The sequence below is a fragment of the Talpa occidentalis genome, unplaced genomic scaffold (assembly GCF_014898055.3).
Source record: "Talpa occidentalis isolate TD23 unplaced genomic scaffold, MPIMG_talOcc4v2.1 talOcc4.12, whole genome shotgun sequence".
NCBI lineage: Eukaryota > Metazoa > Chordata > Mammalia > Eulipotyphla > Talpidae > Talpa > Talpa occidentalis.
The window spans coordinates 100,835,902-100,861,570 of record NW_023601212.1 but is presented as its reverse complement, the minus strand read 5'-3'; the positions used below and the strand labels follow the sequence as shown (position 1 = coordinate 100,861,570).

The 25,669-nt window shown below is 57.9% G+C and overlaps 2 protein-coding genes, 1 long non-coding RNA gene and 1 pseudogene across 4 annotated transcripts in view; 2 read left to right on the top strand and 2 right to left on the bottom strand.

Annotated features, from left to right (window-relative positions):
• Positions 1–2,647: 2,647 nt before the first annotated feature.
• Positions 2,648–4,652, bottom strand: LOC119240213 (uncharacterized). 2 transcript variants are annotated; one of them, XR_005124112.1, is made up of 3 exons: positions 4,620–4,652; positions 3,970–4,106; positions 2,648–3,210 (listed from the first exon to the last, which is right to left on the bottom strand). It is a non-coding gene; the product is annotated as an uncharacterized LOC119240213 (long non-coding RNA). The 2 variants fall into 2 exon arrangements; XR_008551309.1 differs by lacking the exon at positions 4,620–4,652 and adding an exon at positions 4,331–4,365.
• Positions 4,653–4,797: 145 nt separating this feature from the next.
• Positions 4,798–20,201, top strand: LOC119241954 (CREB-binding protein-like). Its single transcript, XM_037507638.2, has 12 exons — positions 4,798–4,852; positions 5,519–5,755; positions 7,269–7,371; positions 7,599–7,745; positions 8,462–8,579; positions 9,078–9,249; positions 9,348–9,392; positions 11,129–11,253; positions 11,863–12,051; positions 13,318–13,734; positions 14,988–15,167; positions 16,067–20,201. Exons 2-12 carry the CDS (start codon positions 5,629–5,631, stop codon positions 16,310–16,312), a joined length of 1,869 nt encoding a protein of 622 aa, XP_037363535.1. The 5' UTR covers positions 4,798–4,852; positions 5,519–5,628; the 3' UTR covers positions 16,313–20,201.
• Positions 20,202–21,034: 833 nt separating this feature from the next.
• On the top strand, positions 21,035–24,016 carry LOC119242368 (translationally-controlled tumor protein-like; annotated as a pseudogene).
• A 1,142-nt stretch (positions 24,017–25,158) lies between these two features.
• The window catches only part of LOC119242366 (ectonucleotide pyrophosphatase/phosphodiesterase family member 7-like), a 17,149-nt gene continuing 16,638 nt past the window's right edge, over positions 25,159–25,669 (bottom strand). The window contains exon 8 of the mRNA XM_037508085.2: positions 25,159–25,317. Coding sequence (XP_037363982.1) covers positions 25,159–25,317 — 159 coding nt within the window. The remainder of the gene's footprint in view (positions 25,318–25,669) is intronic.

Genomic DNA, 25,669 nt, shown 5'->3' with positions numbered 1-25,669 from the left:
CAGGGCAGCCGGCTTCCTGCAGTGTAAAGCCGCCGGGCAAGGCCCCGAGCGCCCTCACTATGGCTGTCTCTGCTGTAAGCACCTGGGACAGGCCCCCCAGTCCTCCAGGTCCAGGCTTCTCTCCTAAGCCCCACCTCCCCGTGGCCAGCCCCTCACGGCCTTCCGAGAAGGCCCAGGTCAGAACGCAGCCCCCCTCGGTGGACTCGGCCTCTGACCACGGGAGGGATGACTCCTGTCTCGAGGTGGCTCCCTGGGCAGCTGTGCTGTGCCGCCGCCACGCCCTGGCCCATCTGGTCGTGCTGGAGCAGATCCCTCACAGGAATGTCCCGAGAACGTCACCAACAGCCTGTCACTCTCTCCCCGTGGCAGGAAAGCATCGCACCTCATTCTGGTGCCTCTTTTTTCAACCACAGGAGCGAGCTGTCTCTCCCGGGCACTGCTGGCGTGGCGTGAGCATGTATGGAAGCAACTGGGCCGCATACAGGCAGGCCCTGGGCTCGGGCATGGCCAAAGGCTCCCAGTGCCCTCCAGTGCTGCAGGCGTGGTGGGCCCTGGGCAGGCCTGGAGCCCTCGCCCCCGGGGCGATGCTGCATAAGCAGGGCCACATGCCTGTGCTGGGGTGCCCCCTGCCCCGCTGCTTCTCCTTTAGTGTGTTTTTTCAGAGGTGACGATGCCTACTGCTTCGGGCTTGTGTGGCGGGATTAGGGGTGAGGGCCACGATGGCAGCAGAAACACGTGTTTCGTGAGATGGAAAACACGGTCAAGGGCGGGCCACTGCCGGAGCGAGGCTAAGGGTGGGGCTCGCTGGGATTTTTACTCTGCTGTCTGGGACAGCTTCGTAATAAAATGAAAATCCAGAAAGAGAAAGAGGTGCCCAGGCAGAGAAGCTCAGTGAGGGAGGACCCAGGGGCCCCGGCTCTCTGACACGACTCAGGCGGCGGGAAGGTCCTGCCAGGCAGGGCCAGGGCGGCGGGGAGGCCGAAGCACCGCTCCCGCTCGCCCCCGCCTCTCTGCTGGGAAGATAGGGCACCCTCGTACCCTGCCCGGCCGGCGTTCCCTCTTGAGGCCCTCTGAAACCATCTCTTGGAGCACGGCCTCCGGGGGGGCGTGTGTCAGCCGGTCGGGGTCGGCTCTCTTGAAGCGCTGCATCCGCCGCAGGACCAGCTCCGCTGTCCGCTCGCTGGGACTCGGCTCTGTGGCCGCCAGACAGGAAGGCAGGGCCGGGGGCCGCTGCCGGGAGCACCGTCTGGCGAGGAGAAGAACGGTTGCAGACATCTCCTCCGGCGGGAGAGACGGCTGGCTCCCACCGGGCCAGGGCTCCCACGGCCATCTGGCAACCAGCCTCGGCTAACTCTCCAGTGTGACCGGCCCTGGCCGCTAGCTGGAGCCCCGCTGCCCGCGGGAATGGGAACGGGAACGTGGGCCCTAAGTCCCTCAGCCGGGAGGGGCGGGCAGTGGGTGAGCATGTGTGGGGTCATGACAAGGTCCTAAAACTGGGGCACCTTGTGGCGGCAGCTGCACAACCATGAATGCACCGAAACCAGTGACCCGTGCACCGCAGCGGGATGGGTTTACAGACGCGACTGCATCTGCAAAGTGGGTATTCAAGAAATACTAATGACGAGTCTTCCTAGATCCTAGATCCAGGTGCTCCTATCACTTGGGTGGCCCCAGAAGGCCTCCCATGGGGAGCCCGTAACTTCTGAAGTCTTTTGTCAGTTTTGCAGGCAAGTGTGGGGCCGGTTTCTGGGGAGATCACGTGCAGCCCCCATTCAGCGCAGGCTGCCGCCACTGCTCCAGCCAGAGGGCCGGCTGGCCACGCGAGTGAAAAACGTTATTTGAGATCAGGAAGTGAAGGAGAGAAAGAACTAGAAACCGAGCTCAGGTGCGCCGAGAGACGGCCTGGCGCTGCACCTGCAAGCGGTTTCGGTTCTGCGTGGAGAAGGCCCACCCCGCGCATGCTCCAGTGCTCCGGGCAGTGGGGCTTTACACAAACAAGCAAAAAGAGAGTAAAAGGTGGTTTTGCAGGAGGAAGGTGAGACCTGAAAATTCTCCTGGGGCCTAAGCCCCGCCGCCACAGGGACTACCTCTTCAGTAGCTCGACTGAACCCCCGGGTTGCAGCTGACCCCAAACTGCAGAATGAACGCGAGAAAGGGAGAGCAGCAGCAGCCGTCTTCCCATGCAGGGGCACGTGCACCATGTCCCGGCCACACTGACAGGAAACTCTGAGGGGACAGGCGTGATCACGTGGCAAACTTTCCTGACGATCGTTTAAAACAGGAGTCGGCAAACCCTGGCCCCGGCGGCGCCTGCTGTGGGAACGGAGTTCCGTGGGAACTCGGCCCATGGGTTTGCGTGTCGCCTGGGAGCCAAGCAGCTGCAACAGCAGCCACTGGCCGGCAGCGTCAAAAACATCTGTGAGCTGGCTCTCGGAGTTTTCCGACTCCGGTTTAAACAAGCCCGCTCCTCTCCGGTTCCCTCTCTGGAAAGCCCCAGCAGTGTTCCTGGTCCGGTTACCTGTCTGCGTGCTCCTTGTGCTCTCTGGGGGTGCAGCAGGAGCGAGCGCCCCTCCCTCTCCGTCGTCAGGGGGCACTGGGCCCTGCTCCTGGCACCTGGTGGGCCCTGACTGTCTAGCCCTTGGGCCCGGCTGCCAGGTCGGGCTTTCGTGGCTCTGGGGCCTGCGGGGGCGCTGCTCTTGGCGGTGGTCAGTTTGGTACCCTGCGGTCTGCTGCGTGTCTGCGTGCTGTCTGGGGCCCTCGGTCTCTTCCTTTCCCCAGACCCGTCTTTGGGGCCATTCTTTTTCACCCTTTGGAAAAAGCTGGCACAGAGTTCTTTAAAATCCTCATCAGACTCATCCATCCTGGGAAGTGTTTGGGGGGGAGGGTGGCGCTGGGGGTGTGCACAGAGGAGCCCCACCAGGCTCACACGCGCAGATTCACTAGTGTTCCCTTTTCTTCCCACGGAGACTGCCTGGAGGGTTCGCACTACTGAGCAAAAAGTGCTGTTTTTCTCCCCTTAATGATTTAAAATGCCTTTGCTCAAATGGAGCCTGTGTGAAACAGCCCGCTTAAAGCTTTCTTCTGTTAAAGTTCAAGTTCGAAAGGTTTTGTTGTCCACTGGCGCCTCAGATACAATGGACATGTGCTGCTGCTTAGGTGACCCTTCAGATCGCCACGGTGAGAAGTGCGCTGGGTCCTTTGGGGTCACATCTGCGAAGAACCAAAAGCATCTCAGTGCAGCTGGACAGATGCTGTCCTTTCATGCTGTTTTTCCCCCGGGGAGCTACAGAGCATGTGGAAAGGTGTCTGGAATGACAACACCCCTGTCGATTCCTCAGGCACAGCCAGACTCTGGGCCCACAGGACATCACAAAACAGGGGAGAGGGATCTTGAAACCTGTCAAAGCACGTTCTTCTCTAGGCAGAAGTGTTGGAAGTGTTGTTTTTACTGAAATCTGAGGCATGCGTCCCATGAAGGGCAGTCGCCATACACATGAGATGTCAATCCAGAAAAACTCTGCCTTGGGCCTGTGCTGGCCCAAGCGGCTCCCTCAGCAGACAGTGGGTGATGCAGAGAATATAGGCCTGAGCACTCAAGAGGGACAAGCAGTGGGGAGACAGGTCGTCCTGCGTCCCCACAGCCAGTTTATTCAGATCAAAAAAGATCATTTTTCTCCATCCTCTCACCCCAGCTCTCCAAACGCAGGTGACCAGAGACCTGCCCCGGGGCACGATGGTTTACTTGGGCAGCTGGTGGGGTTCAAACATCAAAGCTGACTCAATGGCAGCAAAGTTCACTCAGGCGCCGGCCCAAGTGCTCCCCGGGTCTAACGCGTTTCACCCTCACTGCGATGCTGTTTGGCAGGATCGTCCCTTCTTTCCAGAACGAGAATGAGGAAGGACCCGACCGAGGCTTTCCAGCGGCCCAACCCCAGTGTGGTCCCGAGCGTGGACTCTCTCGCTGGTTACCTGTGCCCCGCGGGGCTCGACGCCGAGGCGGCCCAGATGCTGCTGCTCCGCGGCGCGTTCCTCTGGCCCGAAGGTGCGGCCGCGCGTGTGAACCGGGCGATGACCTGCTGAGCTGGTGACTGCGGAGAGCCTGGTGCCTTCGGGGCGAGAAGTGGGTGGTGGGAGGGCAGAGGTCAGGGAGGGCCCCCCAGGGCAGGCTCAGCCGACGGAAGGGGCCCCAGTGGGGGCCGGGGCAGCTCCGGGACGCGGGGTCCGCGCCGCCGCGCACGCACCTGCCCCAGACCGCGCCCTGCAGCGGCGGGGACGGACCCCGGGGGCGGGTCTCCGGGACGGGGTCCCCGGGTCCGGCCGGGCTCCCTACCTGCCGGCGGGCGCGCGGCGGACAAGGCGTGAACGGCGGGTGCCCCGCGCGCCGGGGGCCGCCGGGGCCCGACGCCCGCGGAGCCGGACGGCAGCGCCGACCCCGCCGCGCCCCGCGGCTCCCCGACCTCGGCCTCGCTCCCCGGCGGCCCCGGCGCCGCCGACGCCGGGCGGGAGGCGCGCGAGGAAGGCGCTGCTCCCGCAGGCGGGCGGGGAGGTCGGGGGCGGCCGGACGGCCCCTCCCGGCGCCGACTCCCGCCCCACAGCGCGGCCCGGCCCGGCCCTCCTACCTCAGGCGCCGCCGCGGCAGCGTCTCAACGGAGAGCCCCGCGCCTGCGCCTGCGCCCCGGAAGCTCGCGCAAGCGCAGGGCGGTCCGGGAAACTCGCGCAGGCGCAGGGCCCCGGAAACTCGCGGCTTCCCATCCTGCCCCGCGCGGGCAGGGCGTTTCCGGAAGGGGCCGCGGGCGGCGTCTGCTCGGCTCCGAGGCGCGGCGAGAAGTGCCGCCGCCGCCGTGGCCCGAGGGTAGGTTCTGACCCGGTTCCCCCACGGACGGAGTGTTTGCGGGCTCGGGGGCGGCTGTGGAGCCGACGCGGCCTGGGCGGGAGGGCTGGAGCGGCGGCCGCGCGTGCCTCGGAGCGGGCGCCTCGGTGGCCGCCCCGGGAGGGACGCGGGAGCCGGGTGGGCTGTGTGTGTGGCGGGCGGGGCGGGGGGTTTCGAGGGTTGACTCGGGAGCACCGCGACCCACTCGGAACCTTCTGCCTGTGCCGGGAGCCCGAGGCCCTGGGAGGCGGTGGTGGGAAGGATGCCCCCAGGTCACCTCAGGGGTGGCTGGGGACCCCCGAAGAGCCAAACCCTCCCCTGGTCGTGTGCTGCCGCCCCCGGAGCTGACTTCTGACCGCGGGTCCCTGCAGAGTTTCAGTCCTTTCTGTTGTGTGCTCTGTTGCCTTCTAAGACGGAAGCTTGAGCGTGTCCAGCTTCTCCACACGGCTGCACGGGACGGGCTGGAGTCAGGTCCTCGGGCGCAGCTCCTGGCCAGCCCCAGGGTCTCGCCCGCCTGTCTCTCCCCTGTCGGTGCAATTCCACCTGCTTCTTGCTGGGTTGTGAGTCACTCCTGGGCTTCTTGCTGTTACTGACCTTTTTTTTTTTTTTCTTTTTTCTTTTTTCTTTTTTGTCTGTCTGTTGTTGTAGCTATCCTGGGGTCTCCTGCTAGTGGAATTCAGAACACAATTGGTTCTGTAGGTACAGACCAACAGAACGCCACTTCTTTAAGTAACCCAAACCCCATAGACCCCAGCTCCATGCAGCGGGCCTCCACTGCCCTCGGACTCCCCTACCTGAACCAGACGCAGCCGCAGCCTCAGGTTCCCGGCCAGCAACCAGCACAGCCTCAAACTCACCAGCAGATGAGGACTCTCAACCCCTCGGGTAGGTGAAGGAACTCTGGAGAACTCCATGGCCCCAGATGCAGCCATGGGAATGACGTGTCTTCCTGAAACCCAAGGCTGCTTTCAGCCGTTGTTTTTACTCTACATTCAAGTTGCTATGTCGCACGTGTTATGGCAGACGTGTTATGGTACCTTGTAAGTGGTTGAAAAGGCAGGAGTGTCTGATGCAGGGGAAAAGTTCCAGGCCTGGGGGAAGAGTGACATTTGAGATGAATCAATGTCTGTTGCTCCTTGTGCTGCTTCTGGATAGCTGTCTTGAGGGAGTTCATATGGCTCAAGCTGAAGCTCACAGTTCAGAGCCCTGTTTGTGCCTCTGGTCTAGACCCTCACCAGGCTGTTTACTTGAGGAGCACTTGTGGGTGGTCTGCCAGTCTTCCCACTGCTTCTCGGTGTCACTTCAGTCCATTATTTGCCAATGTTGGCGCATCTGTTCATGTGGAGCCACGATTCCCTTGCCGTGTGCACATACTGTTTTTTCAAAATTTTTCTTTAAATTGGGCCTCCCTGGTGGCGCAGGGGTTAACGACAGCGCTATCAAGCTGTCCATAGCCACTGCAGCACGAGCTTTATCCCCGGCCAGGGAGCTGACCCACAGGGCAAGGCAGACCTCTCCTGTCTCCCCGCGCTCCCCTCAGCAGTGAGTCTCAGTACATCTGCCTGTTCTGCTCCCCACTCTGTCTCTGGTGAATCCTCTCACCCCCCACCTCTGGCCTGCACCCCGGTTTTTGAATGCATAAATAAATAAATATTTAAAAAAAATTTTTTTTCATTGACCCAGTCTTTTGAAGCTTAGGCTTAAGCAAGCAGTGGTGTCCATCAAACCAAGAAAAGGATGTTGTGCTAATTACGTCCCTTTTCTAATAGGATAAGTGTTTTACCTTTTCAAATGACCTGTTAAACTCACTTCATTTGTTGCTTTCTTGGGTAACAGCTGCCATAATGAACACCTAAGGTCTACCGGCCAGGAGCCGGGGTTGCAGTCCTACGACCTGACCTCTGACCTGACCCCATGCCTGTTGATGGTGTGACTTGGGATGAGACTGTTAACCTCTCTGAGTCTCAGCTTTTTCTTACTTTAAAATGAATACCGTAGGCACCTTGATCTTTTCTGCACTTAATTTCTATGATTTTATTTTCTAATACGGAAAAATAAAAAGCCACACAATGGCTCATGGCATGATGGTGATGAAACCAGCATTAAAAATCTGAAACTGTAGAAGGGTTACTTCTAATTGTACCCACAGTCATAGAGTGTACTTAAATACTCAGTAGCTGTATTAAAAGTGCCTCCTTTGGGTTAGAAGGACAGCGGCCAGGGGTCTGCAGCTGGGCTGTACGAGTGGCCATTGCCAGAGCCAGGACTCCGGAGCGCTTGTGATCCATCTCGCGGTAGCTCCTCGGGGCCCCTGCGCTGGCAGCTTACCTGCTGCTGAAACTTTGAAGCATATTTTCTCATTCAGGAGTTGGTTGACTTCTTTCTTTCTGTCTTAAAGGAAATAACCCAATGAACATTCCAGCAGGAGGAATAATAACCGATCAGCAGCCACCAAACTTGATTTCACAATCAGCTCTTCCAACTTCCCTCGGGGCTACAAAGTAAGCGCATTTCTCAGCCTGCTCCTTTCTGCATGCCAGCTGCACGGGCCGGGGCTGGTAACCACAAAACCCTGTGGTGCCTAACATGTGGCAGATGAGAATAGTCTGAGCGGGGTGGTGGGGGAAATGTTTTTACCTGTAAACGTGGGGCAGACCGTAGATCACACAGGTGCATTCGCACTCGAGTCCCTCAGTGGACAGAGGGCGCGTCCTGGTCTCTCCCATAGCCCGCTGACGAGTGACGGCTCCAGCTCCGGAAACATCGGCGCCCTCAGCACTATACCCACAGCGGCACCTCCTTCCAGCACTGGCGTCCGCAAGGGCTGGCACGAACACGTCACTCAGGACCTGCGGAGCCACCTCGTGCACAAACTGTACGTGCAGCGCCGCCACCCATGCGGGACGCAGGCACTTGTGCTGGCGGTGCTGTCACGGGTCTGCCTGACTCACTCCTGAGGGGTCCTGTAGGTGGTAGTGCCGTAGCAGCTGAAGGGAGACCCGTGTGGTTTAGGGGGTGGTAGCCACTGCTGCAGGCCAGAGACTCCTTGGCCTTGCAGGGATCATCAGAGCATTTGTGACTCAGCCCTGAGCTGCATGGCCCATGGCTCAGGGGCCAGGGCCCCCGCGCGTTTTCTTACAACTCAAGGTTACAGTTGGGGAGATCCTGAGAATCGGAGGAGTCTGGGCCCAGGCGCAGAGGGTCTGCCATGCCCCTGTACAGCCGCTCAGCTCACAGCCACTGACATTGAGCTGACGGTAAATTTAATCGATTCCACTGGATGTTTCTTTTTCCCCTTCATTATTCCCACTCATCTTTTGGTATAGTTTAAAAGTTAGGAATTTGAAAAACGTCATGCTTGAATTGACTTGGCATGTATTTATTAACACCAAAATATTCTGGGAGACCAGCAGGTCAGTGTTGTCTCCGGAGAGCGGCTTCACTGTGTGCACGGTAGGCAGGCAGAGTCGGGGGTTTCTCACGACACTGAGTTACCCCTTAGAAGGCAATTGGTTTCTTCTCTTTCTCTGTCACGTGTGAAATGACAAGGTGTGCATTGAAAGTCAGTTAATGGAGTTGTTTTCCTTCCAGCGTGCAAGCCATCTTCCCCACGCCTGACCCCGCAGCCCTGAAGGATCGCCGCATGGAGAACCTGGTAGCCTACGCCAAGAAGGTGGAGGGGGACATGTACGAGTCTGCCAACAGCAGGGTAGGTCGCCGCGAGCCTGCAGCCCCCACACACACACCTGCAGAGGACGCAGCTGCGTCCATCCAGCTTATCTGCAGAGGGGGCTCTGCCCGTCGGGTTGGCAGTGTCCCCTAGAGGGAGACCCTCAGAGCAGACCTGAGAGCTGACCCAGCTCGCATGGAGAATGCTGCTGCAGGCAGGCGGGCGGCACCATGACTCAGTCACGGGCATGCCTTAGTGGACGCGGTTCCTGCCGCCCCTGCTGGGTCAGCGCCAGCGTCAGTGAACAGGGAGAGGTTCAGATATGGAGTGAAATGTCACAGGCTGCGTGGCGCCAACTCAGAAACTCCGTGATTCCACTAGGCGTTCCACAAGATTCTGGGCCTGTGATGTATCGGACGTGTTGAGCACTTCACCATGTCAGTGTTCTCCATGAGGAAAGCTTATTAGTTTGTTAGAACATGTAAACTTTCTTTTTGTATAGTTTTCACAATTTCATATGGATTTTGTCTTTTCCAGGATGAGTACTATCACTTACTCGCAGAGAAAATCTACAAGATACAAAAAGAACTAGAAGAAAAGCGGAGGTCGCGTCTACACAAGCAGGGCATCTTGGGCAGCCAGCCGGCCCTACCAGCGCCTGGTGCCCAGCCCCCTGGGGTGCCACAGCCACAGCCCGTGAGACCTCCAAGTAAAGGCCTCCTTGTCTTCTGCCAGCCTTCAGGCTAAGATTCCCACTGCTGGGTCAGGGGTCACTTTAAATAACCACATTTTTTTCTGCCATTTTAGATGGACCCATGCCCCTGCCGGTGAACCGCATGCAGGTGTCTCAAGGTATTTACTGCCATGACTCCCGTCTGAGCTTGATGCTCAGCACCCCTCCCCACGTGTGTGCACAGCGTCTCCCCTTCCTGCGCTGGCAGGCAGGCTGCAGCTCCGAGGCGGAGTGGGTGTCTGTTGCGTGCAGAAGCTTGAGGATGAGAGGAGCACTCCCCAGGATCAGAAGTTGGACCTGGCCCTCTTGTTTCCTGTCCTGAGGGGACAGGACCCTTAGGCAGAGCCTCCCTGGGTGCCCTGGGTGGGGCAGGTGTTTGGGAAGGCCTGTGGGACAGGTGAGCTCCAAAGTTCAGGCCGGGGTGAGCAGGCGGTGGCGCCGGGGAGGGCCAGTGCGGGGCTCCCCGCCAGGCCAGGCTTCCCGCACTGGTCTGGACCATGGTGGAGGGTTGTCCCCGGTGGAGTCTGTGCGGCTGCCTGGTGGAAGCAGACATTTTAGCTTGGCAGTAAACGGTGTTTCGGGACTTTTCCAGTTCCTCTCAGACTGAAGCTTGAACATGAGGACATTTCTACAGGTCGTGAAACAATGTGATGGCTTATTCGGAAGATTCTGGAATAGGGCTTGCTGCTGTGCGGGGGCCGGTTCGGGAGGGAGAGGAGGCCGTGAGTGCCGTTGCCGTCCTCCTGTGCGCTGGAGGCGACGTGGGGGTGGCTGCCTTGGAGGACGCTCCGGGGGCTTGTCCGGGTGGCTTGGCCGAGGAAGAAGTCAGAGTCCGAGAAATTGAGGGGCGTGGCTGAGTTCTGTTTGGGGTGACGTGGAAGCTTCTGTGGCTTTGAAATCTGACACGACAGCTGTTGAGCAGGAGGCGAAGAGGTGCGCCTCTCTGACGACACATCTGGCTTTGTTTAATTCTTGAATTCTTCAGGACAGGGAAAGTTTTATTTGCAGGTTTCCCGGAAAGTTCTCCTGGGCCTGTTGCACTCGCATGTTGACGGTAGTGGTTCTCGGTGGTCATGGAAGGTAGTGCTGGGGGAGGCAGATGGTCTTTGAGACCCTCTTAGGTCCCACTCGCGTGAGGGCGATGCCCTCAAAGACCATCAGAGCCCATGACAGTCCTCAGCCCTGCGTCACCCGGCATCTGAGGAACTCGGTTTGCATGTGGGCAGTCGTGAGGGAGGCGGCACTGGCCTGAGATGCTCGGCAGCTGGCAAGTCTCTCCCCTGTGTGACGCTCCGGCGGCCAGTGGGCACCCAGGGAAGGTGTGGGCCTTCCAGCCTGTAGGGAGGCGGCTGAGGTGGGACACTGCTGCCCGTGGGCTCTTTTTAAACCCTTCACAGACTTGGAAAATGAAGACCCTGGTCGGCGTCTTACCCCAGATCTGAGCAGCAAAGCTCAGCCCACAGGCTCCCTGCAGGGCACAGGCTCTGGAGGCCTCGGGAGCTGGCACAGACAGGCGCCCTGGGCTGCGGGGCAGGAGGGCATGTGGCGGGACAGGCATGAGCCCTCCCACTGCCCCTTGGCCCGTCATCGCGCTCTCCTGAGCTGCCCCGCTCAGCCCACCTGTGCCGTGTGGGTGGCCGCCGGGCTCCGCAACCGCGTCTCTCGCGCTGCCGGCCCTGCCCCACCACCCTCTTCCAGGTGGCAGAGGCCTGTCACCCGTCTGTCCCGATCAGCGGGTGGTTTCTTCTCACCTGTCGCGTGTCTTCCATCTTGCATTGCTTCGCGTGTCCTTGGTGAGCCGGGATACCGTTTTCCTGCGGGTCCTCCTGACGCCCCATTGTGGGTTCCTTCACAGGGATGAATTCATTTAACCCGATGTCCTTGGGGAGCGTGCAGCTGCCACAGGCTCCTATGGGACCGCGCGCGGCGTCCCCCATGAACCACTCTGTCCAGATGAACAGCATGGGCTCCGTTCCAGGGGTAAGTGCTTCGACTCGCCTCAGCCGGGCGCGAGCGAGAGGGGTTCCCCAAGTGGTGGGATTCTCCGCGGCCTGGGATCCTGCAGCGCCGGCTCCTCTGCGTTTGGCTTCTGCCGGATTTCTGTTTTCTCTCGCGTCATCACTGCCCCAGAGGGAATCTTTTGACCGTTCTTTCTCCTGGCATGGTAATGTCCCAGGACCTCGTGACCGGGCGAGAGATGGGCGTCCTGCGGAGGGGGGAGGCAGCCTCCACTGTGGGCCTGAGCGGGCTTGTCCCTCCTGTGGGCTTCTAGAGCTGACTCTGGAGTCTAGAGACTGCTTCCTCAGCGCCGTCAAGAACTCCTGCAGGACACATTGGGAACTTTGCATGATAGTGTGCTGGTGATTTCTGTTCCGATGGCGGTTTGAACCGCCTCATTAGAGACTTGCCTGAGAAGGCGCTTCGAGTGCCCGGGAGCCGGGGGCTCTGGGAGCGGCGGCTCTCACCCCTCGAGGGAGGGTCGACTTGCCCGAGTGCCCGAGTTCTGGGATGGTTGGGCCCCGTGTCTCCTAGGGCGTCTTGACACCCCGACCCTTGTCTTCTGAACTCTCGATGACACTTGCCTTCTAGATGGCCATCTCTCCGCCCCGCATGCCCCAGCCTCCCAACATGATGGGCGCGCACACGGGCAGCATGCTGGCCCCGGCACCCGCGCAGAGCCAGTTCCTGCCGCAGGGCCAGTTCCCCTCCCCCGGCGGGGCCATGAGCGTGAACAGCGTGGGCCTGGGGCAGCCGACGACCCAGACCAGCGTGGCGCAGGTACAGTTGGCGCTTGGCGTGGCCGCCTGTGTCGGCGCCGCCCCTCTGCTCCCGAGGAGCTCGCACCTCATTTCCATGTGTCGGCGTCCTCGAATTTTTCCCCTTTTGTCCTGTCGTGTTTACCTGGCTTGGACGTGCTCTTACCCTGACGTGAACTTCATGCGAAAGTGGATTGCAGATTTCTGCCTTGTGTACTTTGGGGTTTTGATTGCCAGGTTTTATGTGTCACTTTCTCAGTATTAACGTCTGCGTGTTCAACTCCGAATCTCACATGCCACCCTGAGAGACTGTGGGTCTTTCAGAGGCCTGAGGGAAGGTCAGCTTGTGCTGCTGCCCATCTGTCTGCCCAGGCAGAGTCAGGCTGGCTGAATCATCCAAGGGGCTCTCTTCTCGCTGCCTTGTTCTTAATTACCTATCAAGCGCCGAGAAGTCTCCTCGGGTTGAGGGCCGCCCCCTTTGTAGACTGCAGGATGTGAGATGCTGCTGCCACCCGTGTGCGTGTCTGTAGCGGCCAGCTCTTCCCCCAAAGACATACTCTGTGTTTAATCTTTCAGAATGAAGTGGTGTGAACAGAAGCCATTGGCCACATTATTTTTTATTCATTAACTACTTAGTCTTAATATTGGCATTTTATTGCTTTGGAACAGAGATCTGCAGACTTGTCCTGCAAACATTGTGGACTCTGGCCCATCAAGTCTGTTCTAACTTGGGACTCTGTTGAGGTGCACAAGCAGCCGTGGACATGTCACCTGTGCATGACAGAGGGGCGTGGCTGTGCCCACAGGATAGGTGCAGGCAGCTGGCTGGGTCCGGCCCTGAGCTGTAGTTAACCACCCTGCTCTGATCCATGATTTTTAAAAGACCCACAAGGAGACTCAAGGGTGCGCCTGCAAGGAACAACGCTGTGCTGGCCCACGCGGTCCTCCGGCAGCTTGTGCTTTGTAAACGAGGGAACCTTCCAGAGCGCTGAGCTGTGGGCGTGTGTCCCGGAGCGCGAGGCCGGTGATCTTACATGTCTCTTCCAAGCCTGAGGCTTGACAGTTCTATAAATCAGAGAATGAGAACATTCGCAGTGATGACTTACTGGAAAGTGCATCTTACCCTGAGTGCCCAATTCCATGATTTTTCACACATGGGACATTTCTCTGAGCCAGCAGGTCTCATGGAGAAGTCTTGACTCGATTTTCGTACCTTCAGGTCTGCAAATCTGCCGCCACATTTTCACACATGGGAATAACGTTGCCGAACTCTCTTCTCTTCTGTCAGGGGCAGGTGCCTGGTGCTGCTCTTCCCAACCCTCTGAACATGCTGGGGCCCCCGGCCAGCCAGCTGCCTTGCCCTCCCGTGACACAGTCGCCGCTGCACCCGACGCCGCCTCCTGCCTCCACGGCCGCCGGCATGCCGTCTCTGCAGCACCCCGCCGCGCCGGGGATGACGCCCCCCCAGCCCGCCGCTCCCACCCAGCCGTCGACTCCCGTGTCGTCTTCCGGGCAGACTCCCACCCCGACTCCCGGCTCAGTGCCCAGTGCCAGCCAAACCCAGAGCACCCCGACAGTCCAGGCAGCAGCTCAGGCCCAGGTGACCCCGCAGCCTCAGACCCCAGTGCCGCCCCCCTCCGTCGCCACCCCTCAGTCATCCCAGCAGCAGCCGACGCCTGTGCACGCCCAGCCTCCTGGCACGCCGGTGAGCCTCTGTCTCTTACGCGAGCGCTTTCTGTAGACAGTGTCTATCGTGAAGTCACTGCCCATGAGCTGCGCCCTGAGGGCCGCCCTGGCATTGCCTCGCCTCCGCCAAGACGGTAGCTGGCGGATGCAGCTTAGGGGGACGGGCAGTCGTGAAGAAGTCACACGGGGTCTTCTGTGCGCTGTTCAGGCTCCCTGCAGACAGGCTGCATGCTCCCCGTTGCTGTCTTAGGTTGGTGCCGTCTGCTTCCAGTCCTTACTCCCCTAAGGTCGTGACAGTTTGGTAGACGCGTCACATGACTCGCCACGTGGACTTTGATCTTGCTGCCTCCCAGCTGTGTTTTTGGAGGCCATTTCAATGTGACGTGGCAGGCCCGGGGTGTGCCTCCTGTGGCTCAGTCTTCTGGGGACCTGCTGGTGGTGCCCAACTCCGAGGCTGGGCCGCCCCCGCTGCCCCAGGCGCTCCAGGCTGCCCGGCCACCTCCACCCCCCTTTTCCATGATCTCTGAGATCTTACTTTATTTACTTGTCATCTGACTTAGAAGCCCCCGTGCCCTGAAACACATTCACCTTAATACTGAGAACATCTGTCCATAAAGCGTCGCAGTTAGTCCTCACAGCGGCAGCCTAACAGCTCTGCTCGTGTCTTTCCACAAGGGGCGCACCCTCCTCATTCTTGGTTCGCGTTTCTCAGCTCTCAGTAAGATCCCTTGCGACTTGTGTTCTCTCTCCGTTACTTAAAACACCATTGGCTAAGACCTTCAAAACTGAGAATCTTCCAGTGGTTCCTTCTCTTGCTGTTCACTGACTCCACCACCCCCGACATCGCCCATGTTCCTGCAGTTAACCGGCTGATCACCCACGTTCGTCCACACGGGCGCTCTGTTCCGCCCTGCAGACACGCTCACCCATCGATCATTCAGCTTTTTATCATACACATTCATGACCTGACATTTCAAATCGGAGGTTTTCGACTTAGGTAGAAAACTTCCAGAAAATAACTGTAGGACAAAGCGAGGAGAGCTCTGCTCTTCACATCTGCGCTCTGCCTGGAAGCTGGGTGCATCTCGCCTGCCAGTGGCTGCGTGTCAGACTCCTCGCTTGGCCTCCTATCTCCAGTTCTCGCCAGTCGTGCGTGCCTGTTAGGCTGGGCTTGGGAGATGTGACCACAGAGCTGCACCCAGGAGGGCGCAGCTCTGAAAGGTCACGCGTGTTGTCTGTTTGCAGACATCCATGATTTTGGCTTCCCCACAGCTTTCCCAGGCAGCAGCCAGCATTGATAACAGGGTCCCCACACCATCTTCCGTGGCCAGCGCCGAAACCAACTCCCAGCAGCCGGGACCCGACGCGCCAATGCCGGAGATGAAGGCCGAGGTCAAGACCGAGGATGCCGAACCCGACGCCAGCGAGCCCAAGGGGGAGCCCGGGTCCACGGTAGGCACCGTTCTGGGGAGTGGAGCGATGTGCCGCCTGCAGGGGCGCGCCACCGGGCCGTCCTCAGGGGAGAAGCTGGGATGCCCCGCTGTACCCTCACTGTCTGCTTGAGTCAGGGTTCCAGCAGAGAACAGACTGAAGAGAGGCGGGCTGTTTCTTCTGAGAGGTTGGGCCGGGGCTTTTTTCAGTCTGCCTGGCGGGAAGAGCACGGGCTCCCGTCCAAAAGGGTGTTTGTGCTGTTCGCCACCGGCTGAGGCTATGTGGCGACGGCACCGGGGGTCCTGGCTCACCGAGGGGCCCGTGGCAGAGGCTGGGAGCTGCTGGCCACGGGCAGTCAGCCTATAAAAAATGTGTTTTTATCGCCCGTGCAGACGCGGTAGTTTTTAAGATGGGGAATTGCCAATACAAGTCTAGATTCCTGGCTTTTCTGGCAAGTTGAGAAACCCCGTCAGCATTTGGCGGGCCTTCCCACGGGGGCAAGCTGGGTGGGAGCGCCCTCATGAAGCCTCACATGGGAACCGGGCTCCGCAGCTGGCCGGTCCCCGCTGCTCCTTGTCCCCCCACTCCCCTCACTGCGTCGGCCTCACCTGCCTGACAGTCTGAGCAGCTTGGTGTCTGAGTCCCGTCTAGTGCGACATACATTGGTGTAAGAACAGGTTAAATTGGGACGACGCTCGCCTCGGGTCTGTGTTCGAGGGACTCAGGTGACACCAGGTGTCACTCAGGTGCCACCAAGCGTCCCCGTCCCGCTGCGGGAGGGGCGAGGAGGGAGCCGCGCGGCTCCCGCCAGGAAGGACCTGCGCGGTCCCGTGCCGCCCCCGAAGGCCCCGGTCCGCCTGCGGTGGCGTGAAGGTCTGTGCTGTTCACACCTCCTTCTCCGTGGTTTTGCTTTTCTGAAGATGATGGAAGAGGACTTGCAAGGATCTGCTCCAGCCAAAGAAGAAACGGACCCCGCAGAGCCGAAGCCAGAAGCGATGCAGGTGGACGAGAAGAAGCCGGAGGTCAAGGCGGAAGCCAAGGAGGAGGAGGAGAGCAGCTCCGGCGGCGCGGCCTCCCAGTCCACGTCTCCCTCCCAGCCCCGGAAGAAAAGTAAGTTGTCTCCCCTTGGACGTGCCGCGTCGCGCTGCTTCTCTGTCAGGTGCTGACGCCGCCCCGAAGCAGACGGTCCCTCCCCCCTTCATCTGCCTCTCCCGCCGTTCCCCGAGTGGTGCCTCGTCAGAAATGACGGCAGCGAGCTAGACCCCAGCCTGAGAACCTGTGGAGTCTGTGGTGGGAAGGAGAAGCCAGATCCGGCCCGGGACGGGGGCGTCCTCCGAAGCGCCTCCGACCGCGGGGCGGGGGGCAGGAGCACCTGCTGCCTCCGGAGCAGGCGACGAGCTGGGCGGGGTGCTCGGGCGCTGTCCCCGGCCTGCACCCGTTCCTCTGATCGGAGCAGGACGCTGAGTGCCAGGGTGGGGGCGAGCCCCAGTGACCCGGTGCGCAGGACGGGGGTGAGTGTTGAGGTATGCGGGGTGAGCTTCATTGACCCTCCCGAGGTTTCCACGGGTGTCGTTTATCTGTTGGGATTTTCTGTTAGAAATTCTTAAAATAATTCATTGAAAAGTAACAAATCCTTTACATGGAGCCCATCAAAAACACATTTTTATGAAAATGACCTTGTCCAGAGCAAAGGTAATTCGTAAAGGTAGGGACTAATTTTGCAAATGGGTGAGTGGATGCGCACACCGGGCGTCTCCTGTCCGCCTCAGCCTCCGCGCGCCACGGGAGGGCAGGACGCGGCCTCCCGCGGACAGTAGCTGCTACAGGGAAGAGCCTTTTCAGACGATGGGTGTTCTCTTCCCGGACACCGCACCAAAACTCAGCAAGTGCAAGTGTCTTCCCGTCCAGCTGCGGTGCGAAATTAGAATCCGTGTGTCTGTCTGGCACTGAGCGACCTGGTGGTATTTCTATGTAGCACCGTCCTTTGGTCACCTGGGAGTCTGGCTCGCTGAATTGCACGGCTCTTCCAAAGGCTGGCAGACTTCACTGTACGAGGTTTTACACTCACACTGACTAACAGCGCCATCATGTCCCTTCCAGACAGTCTTAGAAATTTTGAGAAGCTGTCACGCTCGTGTGGTAGCTAGAGGTTTCCTGAAATTTTGATTTTTGTGAAAGTGCGTATTTGATCTTTGCCGCAATCAACTCTCCTTGAAGTGACTGGCGCACTTTGTTGATTTTTGAGGAAATGTCTGCCCCCTGTTCTGATCAGTCGCGCCTTAGCTCGTCCATCAGTCCTTTCTGGTTTATATGTTCTGGAACAGAAACGAAACAACATGCCCCTTAGCTCAGCACTCCGCCCCGACTATGTCATAAAGCTGCTCTGTGCCACCGCCTGCGTGTCCACCAGCCGGCGGGAGCCAGGGCCGAGGCCTGAAGACAACGGTGGTCGTCACCACTCCTCAAGGGTGTTCGTGGGTGCAGCTGGCAGGCTCCTGGCTTGGCACAGGCTGTGGGGGCAAGGCGGTGGCGGCCTCCCTCACCCTGTACTCCATGTTCCCGCGGTTGCCAGGCCCCACCTGTCACACGTCAGCGTGGGGCACGAGACGGGAACTACTAGGTGTTGCCCTGAAAAGCAGCTCCGTTAGGACATAGATGTGATTTCCAGGGTGGTGCTAGAACTTCTGCAGTGATGGAAGGTGTATCTCCGTTACAGTAGCCCCCGGTGCCATGTGGCTCTTGAGCACTTGAAATGTGACAAGCGTGATGAGAAATGGAGTTTTGTGTTTTGTGAAGGTTAATTCACTTCGATGTAAGCACCGCGTGTGAGGGGCGGCCGCCACGTTAGGCAGCACGGGGCCCGCAGGTGTCCGTGGGCCTGGCCTGAGGTATTGCCGGCCGAGCACCAGCCTGAGCGTGTGGGTGTTTGGGCCACGGGAGCCAGCGACTTGCTCGGCGCACCCCCTGGCCAGCAGCAGAAAGCTCGACCCCACACAGCTTCCCACTTTGACTCCGTTCATTTGAGTCTCATTACATCTCTGTGGTGCTTCACACAGGGTTGAAAAGGCCTTTTTCTTGGCTTCATGAGTGGGGCCCAGAGCAGGGTCTGTGTCTGGCTGTGCCCCCACCCGGCCCCGCTTGTTTTCAGAGACTAACATTTTAATTTCATGTCATTTTTCCCGTGTCATGAAATGTTATTTTCTTTTTTTCCCCTAAATATTAGAGAATGTAAAAGCCATTCTTAGTTCATAGGCTGTACGAAAACAGGCCAGAGTTAGCCCGTGGGCCGTGGTTTGCCAGCCCCTGATCTCGCGACATGAACAAGCCATCAAGTAACTTGAGGTATTGTAAAGAGTTATTCCAAGACAACCAAATGCTCCTGGGCCTCTGCGCACCGTGGGCGAAAAGGGGTTAGCATGTGTTTCACGAGGTTCCCGCAGGGGACTGTCTGTTGGGGGTGTGCTCCCCACAACCTGCCGCCCCAGGTCCACGGCAGCCAGGTGGGGGGTTCCTGGAGAGGAGGTTCAGGAGAGCAGGGCGGGCCTGCTGCTGGCGGCAGCGAGCGTGTGGGAAGAGCACCGGCGCCGCCGTCCCGTCTCTCCCTGCGCAGCGCGTGGCTCCCGCGGCAGCCTGGCGTGTGTGTGCTGCTTCGGTCTGGTTTTTCAATCGTGGTTTACCATGTAAGTGTGGTAGGAGCTTCTCAAAATAGAAAGACTGCCAAGAAGAAATCTCACGTCCCTTACAACCTGAGTCGTCAAAACTTCACGGCCACGTTTGCCCCTGGTCAGTCTCTGTGGGGGGCAGGGTGGGGGGCGGTGCCGCGACACACTCGCCGCCCACAGCCCACCTCGCTTTCGGGGTGTCCGTGCACGTCCCCGGTCATCAGGGCTCTTGGGGTCTGAGAGACTGTGATCGGCAGCCGGATCGGTGACGACAGAAAGCGCGGTAGGAAGTGGGGTGGCTCGGGGCTGAAGACCTTCCCGCGCACAACGTGGGAGGGAACGACCCAGAACTTGCGGGAAAACTGATTATTTCTGTGGCTCTGTTGTGTGTGTGTAGTTTCGAGGTTGTGCTAGAGAGCCGTGTGCCCCTGGTGGCCTGAGCGACCTCCGCCCAGGAGAGCCCTGTCATCAGCGGGGCTGGGGAAGCCCCTTCCGGGACAGGGTCCAGGACCACAGACGCCAGAGTCTTCTGCGCCTGGCCCGACAACGGTGAGCGCTGGAAGCCCGTTTCCCATGGCTTCCTAGATGAGAAATGACCGCAAACTCGCATCTCCTGGGTCATTTGGAGTTCAGTCCGTCTGTCCATCCACAGGACCTCCTCCAAGCGCTCTCCTGCTGGCCAAAGCACTCCAAAAGCTTGACCTGATGGGCACTTGCCACGTGGCAGAAGTCTGTGCCCTACAGTTGATCCCCGAGACTCCCTTGCTTTCTGATGTTCCCCAACTTTGGCCACATGATAAAACAGCAGATGGAAGCATGGATGTTTAAAATGATCTTGGAGACGCTGGCGACCACCCAAAGCCTTTCTTTCCAGCGCAGACCAGGATGCGTAATAACGCAACAGTCGATACCACTATGACATAAGCAACTTGAACGCTTATCAGTCACTTAACTACACTAACGTGTAAAAAAAATCTCGGTAATCACACACTCCACACGCTTCACTTTCCTGATAAAGATACTCAGACCTCAGCTCATGAGTGCTCGTTAGACACAACCACACACGCCGAGCACGCCCTTATTATGAGTGAAAGCAATTCCCAAGGCAGGTCCTGGGTGATACGCACGGAGCTGAAAGAAATCCTGCACACCCGTGAGAGCATCATTCTCTAAACGTGAACACATCCCAACGTTAAACATGGGCGCCTCGTACTCCGAAAACCCACGAGCCAAATGTCCTCAGAGAACTGTACCACGAGAAGAAAAGCCAATGGCGGGACGCTCTAGGGACGATTTAGGTTCTCTCAGCCCCGCCGTGAGGAAGAGCAGGCCCGGCGCCCTCTGCTGCGCCCGGGGAGCAGCGGCTGCGCGGAATGGAAGGCACAGGGGACCGGCGTGGCCTCCCAGAGCTGGGAGGAGACCACGGCAGCGCCTCGCGACGCCTTCCGACTGCCTGTGCTTTCTGCCGCACCTCCGCCAAGCGCCGTCCCGGGGGCCAGAACGCCTCGCAGGGGGTGGGCGCCACGTCCGCGCCCCAGGGCGCGTGCAGCATTCAGAGCTTGCAGGGAGCTGCCCACACGGTCACTGTACTTTGTGTTTGTGCTAAAGACATTTATTCTTAAACGTAAACATCACCCTCTTCTCTATTTAAAAGAAAACATACCTATCGAAGATAAGTAAGCATTTGGAATTTGACCGTTTTAGCAGTTCAGAGGTAAGGAGAACAAATTCCAGGCCTTCCTTGACTTACGACGGGGTCTCATGGGATAAACTCAGCGGCAAGAAGACAGCCCAGTTAGAGAGTAGGCAAAGGACGTGAACTCCAGGAACACGAAGAGGCTCAACATTACGAAGCCACCAGAGACCTAAAAATCAAAACCACTAGACACACCCACCAGGATAACCTAAAACAAACAGAAAACAGCAAGTGTTGCCAGAATGTGGAGAAATTGGAACCCTCGTACTTTTGCTAGAGAGCACGGTGCATGCTCGTGCAGCTGGTGTGGAAGCAGCTTGGCAGTTCCTCAATAGGCTCAACATAGAATTAACCTTTTCCGGGCCTCCCCGGTGGCGCAGCGGTTGAGCGCTGGGTTGCGAAGCTGCCCTCGGCCTCTGCGGCGCCGGTTGGATCCCCGGCTGCTCCCCGGCCACTGGAGGAGGGTCCCTCATGGCGCGCAGACCTCTCCTGCCACCCGCCACCACAGTCCTCGCCAGCTGCCATCATGATTTACCTGCCCGGACAGCAACCATGATGAGCTGTTCTCTGACATCTGGCTGCTCTGGGTGGGTTTTCTCAAGCTGGGGAGGAAAACGGTCAGTGGGACAGAGGGCAGCACTGATGACACGCCAGTTGGTGGAAGTGCTTCTGCTGAGCAGCCAAGAGAGAAAATACCGGAAGCACAGTAATCACTGGTGTTGATCATAATGTCATGAACCATCACTTGCAGGAAATCAGCTTCACGAAAGCATCTTACAAGAAGGACGTCAGAGTTACATGAACATCAAGTAAAGACAAACTTGACCTGAAGGAGTGAAACGTTTCATGCTGGGGGCTGCAGAGCAAGCAGAGCCCATCCTTGCTCATTCCAAACACTCCCAGTTTCTTACTGGTGAAAACATGAATCCAGGTAGTACGGTTGCTCTGCTGGACCACTGCGGGGAGGGTGTGACTGCATGTATTATTTTCTTTAAGGATGATTTACAAATGGAGAAATCTTAACAAATTTAGCATTGACTTTGGATCCATCACCTGTCATCCTGATTGCTGCTTTTCAGCCACCCAACACAAGGATAAATGGGATACCTCGAATTCTTTGTTTTTACTTTGGTTTATTTGGAGTAATGGCACTATTTTTAAGAAAAATGTGACAATAGATTACATTTAAGTTCAAATAAGCAAATAAAATTAACATATGGCCCAGCATTCTTCTAGATAAATGCCGAAGCAAATTGAGAAGAAAATTGTTCAAACAAAAGCTTGTACCCCTACTCACAATTACCAGAAAGTATAAACAACCCAAAAAGCTATGAGTGGGGAATTAATAAACACCACCAGAGGTGCGGGAGGGTGAGAGGCTTCACCAGAGACAGAGTGGGGAACAGAACAGGCAGACTGACGAAATACACTGCTGAGGGGAGCAGTGGGGAAACAGGAGAGGTCTGTGCACCATGTGGGAATCTCCCTGGCCGGCCTGGGATCGAACCTGCACTGCAGAGGCTGCAAACAGCTTTACAGCGCTGCGCTCAACCTGCTGCGCCACCGGGAAGGCCCCTAGGGTTCTTTTTATGTGGACTTGACAATTGGCATAAGATGGATTGTTGGGAGAGACCCCGCGCAGCGCAGAAGGGCCTTAACCTGAGTCGCAAAGGCGCGTGAAAACACATGCGTCTTGGAGGAAAACCTCTGAGTGACCGGACCTGGTGTTGAGTGCCTGGAATGTGACCTGCGTGGAGTCAGGCCTCTACAGCGCCACAGTCTTAGAATAATAAGAAATAATGAGCGAAATTCCCATGTTGTAGCTAGGGGGCGATGAGATGATGTGCGTGAGAATTAACCACCTGGCACCCTACTGCCTGCAGTAGAGAGATAATAGTAAGAAAGCAGAATAATCCGTCATACATATGGCCTGCTTTGATGTTACACTTGCTGCACTTAAAGTAGTGTAGAAAAGAGCACTAAGAAAGTAAAGATTCACTGCATGCCGACATGACAGTCCCCCATGCCGCGGACCAGCGCAGCAGTGAGCGATGAGGCCGTCTCAGGGTTGAGAGACTGCGCAGGGTGGTCAGGGATTCGGCTGAAGAAATGACAAACAGACACACTTCCAGAGAGAGTGTAAATCTGAGTGCCCTTTATTTGGGTCAGTGGTCAGTATATATATGTTTTTTCTAAAGGCATAGGATTAGTGAACATCAAAGAAATTAGTTTGCTCAATGGTTTAGCTTATCATTGACAGGGCAGTGATTTATGTCCAAAATACATCTGGACCTAGCTGCATTCCTAAGGAGACAGGCCATTAACTCTTTCTATATTCTTGTACTAACTACTACTACTACTACCTACTTATGTTTACTCATAACTAATTGTCATGGGTGAATTTATATTATAGTGCAGTTAATATCAAAGGTACTAAAGTCAAGCACATAATAGAAATATTATTAAACCAACTATTATAACACAGTGTTTAGTAATGTTTCATTTGTATTAGCCTAATTATTAAATCACGTATGTTTTTTAATTAGCAATCAATGACCAGAAAAAGGAAAGATTTTAGAAAGACAGTTATAGCAAAATAAAGTTTGTGGGCCTTGAGAAAGCGAGATAAGGTTCCAGGTGGTCAGCATTTCTTTTAATCATCTTTGTGGCGGCTTCTGGTGGTCGTCATCTCTTGGCAGGCATTCGGCTTCTCTGCATCTTAGGGAGTTTGCTGTTCTCCCCCTGCGCGCATGGTTCCTGGCCCACGCCGGACCTCAGGGACCATGGCAACAGCCATTAGCCCTGACGGTCACTGCAGGGGGAGGTGCAGCACCCCATGTCTGATTTCCTTCACCGTCGCGCCCCAGGTCCAGGACTCACTGGAAGTCCACAGTGGATCAACAGGAGAAAAGCTTACAAATTCCTTAATACGAGTTTGTGCGTGTGCATAGCCACCCACACAGTGATTACACATGTCGGAGACTGTACCGTGGGATGAAACCCTAAATACACAGAAATGTAAATATGGAAATACATGACGTATATGTATCAGTAACGTGTGTGATGTGATGAAACAAACGAGTAATTCTGGACTATTTTAATTCCATCCTCCTTGTGTCCCTGAAAATCAGGATGTTTATGGACTAAGAAATAGAGGTGCTAAGTAAAAACCCCACAGCTTTGAAATTAAATAGAAATAGTATAGACTTACGGGGCATTTTACCTTTAAATGTATATACTTCCTGGCTCTGCTCATTGCGAAGACTGGAAACAGTGGCCAGCCTGGTACCAACGAGTGTGTTTACACACTCGTTTACAGACACATTAAAATGTACTATTTGCTATTTCCCAGCTTTTGCTTTTTTTAAGTGTCTGGTGTGTGCATGTCGGGTCCCGCGGCTGCTGCAGGCTGTCATCGCTTGCTTTCCACTCTCCTGTGGACTTGGTTTGAGACGTGGCCATTTCACCGGTCAGTCCCACGTCGCCGTCCCTCCGGCTTGTTCTCGGGTACGTTTCTCCGGGAGGCCCGGGAGCAGCGTTCCCCGCGTCCTTGGTGCGCCCCGCAGCTGGCGCCACGGTCGGCCAGGCGTCCCCGTAAGACGGCCCGCGCCGGCAGTGCCCGGCAGCAGGGGGCCGAGAGGGCCAGGGGGCTCCTGCCCTGCTGCGGGTATTAGGGGAAGCGAGGGAGCCCGAGCGCGCAGCGAGTCCCAGGGTGTCCCGTGGCCCAGCAGTGAGGGCTTCGGGGGGCCCTGCCCCCAGCCGAAGCTCCGTTCTAGGCCGTTGCTCCAGTAAACGGCAGCCAGAACAAACGAGCCCTCTAGAGGATTCCTCGGGTGGTTGGTGTCGGGCTCACTGCAGCGCTGAGGCCAGAGGCGCCCCCCTGACCTGTTAGTGGCGTGGGCCCCTGGCTGCCTCGGTCTCCAGGCGTCCTTTGGAGCTTGAGAACGGGGCGGGGCCGCAGGAGGGTGGGCAGAGGGCAGGTGTTTGTCAGCCAGCTGTGTTCTTCGTGGAGAGCTGGGTTGTTTTTTTTAGTAATTTATTTATGCATACAAGACCTGGGGTACAGGCCAGAAGCGTGGGGGGTGAGAGGATTCACCAGAGCGGGGAGCAGAGCAGGCAGATCCACTGAAACCCACTGCTGAGGGGAGCAGCGGGCGGCAGGAGAGGTCTGCGCGCCATGTGGGACCCTCCTCCGGGGGCCGGGGAGCAGCCGGGGATCGAACCGGCGCTGCAGAGGCCGCGGGCAGCTTCGCCACCCAGCGCTCAACCGCTGCGCCCCCGGGGAGGCCCGCCGCGAGCTGGTTTTGAGTCCGGTGGCCGTGCTGAGAGACCGGGGAAGAGTCATCATAGCGTTAAGACCAGGGAAGACAGAAAATAAATGTTAGACAGAAAGAACGAACCAAGGCGGGGCCCCTGGCGGCGCAGGGGTTACGGCTCACTCGGCGCAGGGCGATCGGGCCCCTGAGGCCTGGGCTGGTCCCCGCCAGGGCGCAGCAGACCATCAAAAACACTTTTAATTTCTGTTACAATTGTTTTTTCATTCCAGCGTGTCGCTTTGATTCTTCTGTTTCCACCTCTCCGGCACGGACCGTCCCTTCTTTTCTTTTTCACTTTTTAAGAGCATTGACGGCCCTCCCCGCAGGCTCTTTCCAGGCTAGTCGCGGCTGCCGTGAGCGGCGGGTTCCGCCTGGGCCGCCCTCTCTGGGGTCTCTGCAGCGTCTGCCCCTCGGGCGCGGGGGGGCGCGTGCAGCCCAGACACGGCCGTGCGGGGCGCCAGGCTTCGGGCCGCCTCTTGGGCGCGAGCGCTGTTCGCCTGGCGAGACGTTCCGGCGGGGTGTCGGCCTCGCCACACGCGTCTGCGCCCCGGTTTCGTCATCCTTGACTTTGTCTCCCCTGCTCCCTTCATCTTTTCCCCTGGAGGTTTCCTCACGATGGAGAGGTGCAGTTTTGTTTTCTTTTTTCATTTCGGCCCCACCCCTGTCCCGGGACAGCCCAGGGCGCGTCCCCATCCGGGGCTGTTGACCGTCCCGCTCCGAACCTGCCTTGCAGGCCCTGACGGGCTGCGCAGCGTCCCCCTTGTTCACGCTTAGTTAACTCCCGGCTGGACCCGCTCCCAGAGCTGCCCGTCCTGACTGGACGCGGGGCACGTCGCCGGCCGCTGGGTT

Coding starts and splice junctions, on each gene's coding strand:
- LOC119241954 (XM_037507638.2), top strand. CDS start 5,629: ATGCAGCGGGCCTCCACTGCCCTCGGACTCCCCTACCTGAACCAGACG. Junction 7,746..8,461: donor AGCCACCTCGTGCACAAACT/GTACGTGCAGCG, acceptor TTTTCCTTCCAG/CGTGCAAGCCATCTTCCCCA. Junction 9,393..11,128: donor CCGCATGCAGGTGTCTCAAG/GTATTTACTGCC, acceptor GTTCCTTCACAG/GGATGAATTCATTTAACCCG.